The 6,000-nt window shown below is 36.8% G+C and overlaps 1 protein-coding gene across 1 annotated transcript in view; it reads left to right on the top strand.

The window, feature by feature from the left end:
* The first annotated feature begins 4,130 nt into the window (after window positions 1-4,130).
* Window positions 4,131-6,000, top strand: part of RXFP2 (relaxin family peptide receptor 2) — a 389,469-nt gene continuing 387,599 nt past the window's right edge. The window contains exon 1 of the mRNA XM_088460250.1: window positions 4,131-4,337. Within this exon, the coding sequence (XP_088316376.1) occupies window positions 4,241-4,337 (97 nt within the window). The 5' untranslated portion in view covers window positions 4,131-4,240. The remainder of the gene's footprint in view (window positions 4,338-6,000) is intronic.

Below are 6,000 nucleotides of genomic sequence, written 5' to 3'. Positions count from 1 at the left end.
CCTCATGGCAAGTGGCATCTTAATCTAAACGTGTAATGTGTACACGTCACTTACCGCAGGTCGAATCCCAGTACACACTAAAAGAATCTGCGCTGATCGGGGTAGTAACTCTGCCCCCGTATTAAGAATTGCACTCCATTGGTCCTGATACAACTCATCATCAGGTTAACCAATGGAGTGAGCCAGGGTAGCCGCAATGTTCGCTGGTAATTGTAGTCAGATGACTCGCAATACAACAGAGAGATTAAACACTATATACATCATATTATAAGAAAAATTATAAGAAAGAGCATTTAGGTCATATTACAATAGCCATTAATAGGTGGATAACCAATAAGTTAGTTCAAATAAACTCAATATTAATAATTAAATAGTGAGCGAACCACAATGCCTAATGGACTTTATAATGTGTCTCCATAGGTAACGCATTTGTGGATGCAGCCAAAGTATTTCTGAGGACCTCCTGCCAATCATCCTCTCCTATTAACCCCTTTAGATCTGATTCCCAGTCAGAAGTAAATTTGGGTGTACCTGAAAAAAGACGTTCAATTAACAATGTGTAGATAGAGGACAGCGGATGTGGTGGGAATCTCCGAACTACGCACATATTCTCAAACGGAGTATTACCCCTTCCGTATGTTTTAGGGGAGTCTAGTGTCGAGAGAAAATGCTTTATCTGCAAGTATTTCCAAATCTCGCTGTTAGGTAAGGCCCATTTAGCTTGAACAGAGGGAAAACTCATAATTTCTGAACCTTCAAATAGCTGATTAATCTTGAGGATCCCCTGTGCCTTCCACAATCCAAATGAGTTTGCTGGCATCCCCGGCGGAAAAGCCGGATTACCAAATAGAGGGGTTAGAGGAGAAGGGATAGGGGAAAGAAGGGGATGTGAGTGAAGCCGACCACAACAGGAGATGATTGGGCTCAGGAGAGGATGGTTAGTTTGGCGTATGATCTCAGGCCAAGGAAAACCTGAATCAACAGAAGGAAAGGAAGCTGCCTCAATATCAGTCGACTGCTTCCTATCATTTAACCTACTCCATTCCATCACCGTCTTAAGTAGGACTGCATGGTGATAGGTAAGAAAATGTGGTAATTGTAGACCTTCCTGATGTTTTTTCCTAAAGAGTATATCGTGTTTGAAGCGGGATTTGCGGGACGCCCAGACAAAGTCTCGAACAATTCGGTGAAGTGCGGTAAGCCAGGAATGGGGTATTGGAATTTGGAGGGTTTGCAAACGATACAAGACCCTGGGAAGTATATTCATCTATCCTTCCCGTCCATTCTGAATCACAGAAATTGTCTATTTAATATTTTCGCCAACTAATTTTGTGAGTATTGGTACCTTCTAACATTATTTTAATATACTTATTAAAAGTTATATTTTAACTTAATATTCATGAATTCTTCTTTAAAGTGTGCCCCAACAAAAACTCTTACTTTTTTCTTAGTTTTCTATTGTATTCTGTTTTAGGCTGTGGGAGCACCACCAACATGTATTTATTATTATGAATATCTAGTAATGCAATATGGTTGGTTATAATAATTTCTAAAATATAGGTTCTGTGCGGAATCTTTCCTTTTTCTTCTTTGTGAATATACATTCATTCATTTAACATTCAGATAAATCATTAGTTTTATCCTCAATAGGTGAGCGCTTAGTACCCACAACTATTCTACTAAACTATAAACTTAACTAAAATAATGACAGACACCGTGAAGTGCCATTAAAATTGGTCAACCATTTTATTAAAGTTAAACAATTAAATCAGTATGGTGGCAGAAGGAATGTCCAGCTGCTCAGTGCTATTACGTCTTAAGCCAAAACTAATGTCCACGACATGTGAGTAACTGAGCCAATTACCAATAACATTTCTCAGGCTCCAACCCTCCCACCAATACATCATAACAGGGCCTGCCAGTCAGCCAGTGCCCCTGCCCCCCAGTAGGGAAGGTCAGACTAAATGAATATATTGGTATAGAGCGCGCACCTCAAATAGGGATCGTCAGGTTGACCAGCATGTACGGGCGATGATAGATGGCAAAAACAACCAGCGGGCACGCGCATCGCTGGTCGTTTTTGTCATTTACATGCCCGATTTGCGGGTGATTGCACGATAACAACGTCGTTATCATGCAATCGCCTGTCAAAATTGCCTAGTGGATACCCCCCTTAAGGATATATGCCATTCTGTTTAAGCTATGGGGACAGCTTGCAATCACTGTTCTCCGAGCAACACAGACACATAGGTACTACTGTATATTCAAAATCAATTAATAGAGTACAAAGCAGAAGGAAGGGAGTTGTAGACTAAGAGATAAATCTGGAGGTACCAATTTACAGGGACCAATGGGAAATTATAAGAAATATTCTGCCCCAATAAATACTAACAATTCAATCCACTATAGAAAACAAAAAAATTGATATTGTAGTCTCTCAAAAGCAACTTCTTCACTATAGCCTAACCTACCCTACTCAATACCACTACATCTGGGTGTATTAACAGCTTCAATACCAAACTACAATCCTTTTCCCACAAGCTCCTATTCTGTCCACATGCCCTCTCCCTCCTGTAAGCAATCATGAGCAGAGTCATATCTTCTGGCTCCCGTCAAGCTTGTATGTCCTTGTTCTGTTGGTTTGAATGATTTCTTATACTGACTGTACAGCACCTTACAAAAAAACAACAATGATGTGTTGCACGATTCCTTAACACTATCTCTTTTCAGAGAGATCATCATGATCACTCTGAGTCAGTAAAGATGAAGGTTATTGAATTGATGATATACATTGGTATATATTTTATTATTTATCATTGTGTACTGCATAATGAATTACCGCTCCAACCTTAAGTCTAGGGGGTATATTTACTAAAGTGAGAGTTTTTAGAAGTGGAGATGTTGCCCATAGCAACCAATCAGCTTCTAGCTATTATCTTCTAGAAGGTACTAGTTAAATGTTAAGTAGCATCTGATTGGTTGCTAAGGGCAACATCTCCACTTGTAAAAACTCTCACTTTAGTAAATGTACCCCTAGTAGTCTATTACAGACTAGATTTCTCCTTACCACAACAAAGTACTGATAATAATGATGGTGCTTACACTGATGACACAATTGAAAACAAAGGGCCAAATGTACTGTAATACGGTGAGAGTTTTTCAGACTCAAAAAAACTCACGATTTAAACTCTCATTCAGATGTTTTCCCATTTTGAAGATAAAACTAGACCAATGTGATAGTTTGAACGGTCACATTTTCTAAACTCTCACCCTATTACATTTGGCCAATAGAATCTTCTACGACTATTTTATACACTTACTGTAGATACTCAGGAAATTAATTATTTAATTGGCAGATGACACAAAGTGACAACGAGGCCTTGATTTGGCATGCATTCAGTCAGATACATATTATTTATTTAAATCCTTGTTTAAATATAGTACAGGGTGTCCGGTGGAAATGATTTTGGTACAGAGTATGCTACGTTCCGTATGGGAATTCTTATCCGATTGTAATTTCCTAAAGGTCATTTGATTCTCTCTGTAAGAGTCCAATCTGGAGACAGAGTAAAGGGACTGCTAAATGCTATAATGTGGAACTAGGCCAAATTATTTTTTAAACCCCCCCCCCCCACAAAAAAAAAGCTGTGCTCTGGCACTTAGTTTGTACATTGGTACAGAGGTTATTTTAGGGCACACTGGCTCTGTGAACTTTACCCGCTGTAGTTATGTGATTGATTGTGGCACTTGTTTTGCACAATAATAATTTTTGTTTTCCTTCACAAAAGAAAAAAGTGACTACAAAGGAACACACATCCATCCTAATACAATATATTAAACAACGTGCTGATAAGCTGGTATGTGAGGCTATAACTTTTCAAGCTCTAGAAGACACAGCTGTAGCTCACTGCTCATAATATGGTATTATTATTACCAGGACTGCATAAAATGTAGACGAGCTCATTACCACTAGCAGATGTATAATCTTCTTTGTTCGGACGAACAGAATGTGAAATCAGTGGGTTCAATTTTGATACGTCGTCGTAAGTCTAGCACAGAAAAGTCAGCCCTTGCTGTAATTTACAGAACAGTGTAATGAGCATCACTTTGCCAAGCAAGATCTGCCTCAGTAGCTGTGAGCTCTGCAGTCTGAGCATGCTCTGCAATGTGAGAAGCCTGCATAGAGTTTTCTGTCTCAGAGTAGCTTCTGAGGTATCCAAGGCAGCATAACTACAACTCAATGCTTTTAAACCTTTCCCTACTTTTAGACAACGTCCAGACCATGGTCTCTACTATGATTCTTTTTCTCCAGCTGATTGTTTTTCTGCACGTTAAAGGTAAGACCTATGCTGTGTCATTCTACATTATATGAAAATAGTCTTGGACTTATAATTCCTAGCCGTGTGTATTATGATCCTACTTTTGCAGTCATTAAATTGGTGGGTGAGTGTCAAAGTACATTTTATTTTATTTAAATAGCATATCTGAGCTATGCTTAATGGTCACTGCAATATTATTAACATATTTTCCTACTGTATGCTATTAATTAAATTCCCCTCCGTAAAGGAGATATCTAGGGCTTACATTTTTTTTTTTTTTTTGAAAGAATTTAAAAAAAATGTTTTAGACTTTTTTTTCTCAGTTATTACAAAATTTTTTTTTTTTTGCACAATAATGTATATATATATTTTTTAAAATAAATGTTTTTGATGCAAGGGGAACAATGTTACTTTATAAGACAAATTTCAGCTAGAGATCAGTGTGTGATTACAAATACAAAGGGTCATACATTGACAATTGACCTTAATGGATGCTGTTTGGTGATTAAGTTTATGAATGATATTGCGTTTTTATCGACAGGAGGATTTGTAAAGGTTTTCTTTTCGGTGCAAAAATGTGCAGTATGTGATCAGAATTGAATAACATGTTACTGTGCAGCTATTGATTAACTAGCATTTCATGATATCACTTGTTTTTCAGTTCGTATGTCCAATAAATATATTAAGCTCTGCGTTCTATGAAGTGTATTTCCATGAACGTCATTATATAGTCCTAACTCTGTACTGATAGTAGTAGGCATTGATTCTGTATGGGCAGTATGCAGGCTTTATAAAGTATCCATGGTATAGTGCTCATCTACCCTACCTTACAAACCATATATATCAAAAGAAACTAGCATATATAATATTAACTCAATGTAGGTTAACACATTGTGTGGTTAGACTATTAGCAATTGACAATTTAATATCTATAAAAGTTTAGTACTTAATAACTTAGTTGCTGACACTGCTGTATATAGTACTGTAAATATGTTATTTATTATTACTGTATAAGTGCATATGAGTGTGTAAATTTGTTATATTAAAAATGTACTTATTATATATTTAAATTTACTATGATTCATGCAGTTCATACAGTCCCATTCGAGTTATTTTTTTTCCTTGACCTGCTGTATTTACTAGCTGGGTAAACATGATACAATTATTTTTTATTTATTTTTTTAACTGAAAACCTTGGCATATGTGTTTCATTGAAAATATGTATATATGCTCCACCAATTTATTTTTTCTTTTTATATGAATGGCTTGGCTTGATGTATTTGTAGTTTTCACTCTCTACTGACAGTTTTGTGAATGATTAGAAGTGACCTGCGTATGGAGTAAAAACAACATTAACAAAAAGAGAACAAACTAATTAATCTAAAATGGGAAGTGAGGCAATTTATTCCTGAACACAGACCTGTCATTCTTGCAGATGTAACATTATCAAGGTACAGTATACCTGTACATTGCAGCTAGCTAAAAGACATTTATGGCAGTCGTTTGTGTTGCATGGGCAGGAAATGTGCCAGAGGGGACTTGCCTTGACAGTATTACTTTGCAGAAATAAACTGATTTTATCCATTTGCTTTTCACAAGTGTGTCAGACTAAAGGACACTTCTCATTGACTATCTTAATGGATGAAGATATATGATATAAATGGCCATTTAACCAGACCAC

Source organism: Taudactylus pleione, unplaced genomic scaffold, assembly GCF_031769625.1.
Source record: "Taudactylus pleione unplaced genomic scaffold, aTauple2 ptg000043l, whole genome shotgun sequence".
In the NCBI taxonomy this organism is placed as follows: Eukaryota; Metazoa; Chordata; class Amphibia; order Anura; family Myobatrachidae; genus Taudactylus; species Taudactylus pleione.
This window is presented reverse-complemented; position numbering and strand designations above follow the sequence as displayed.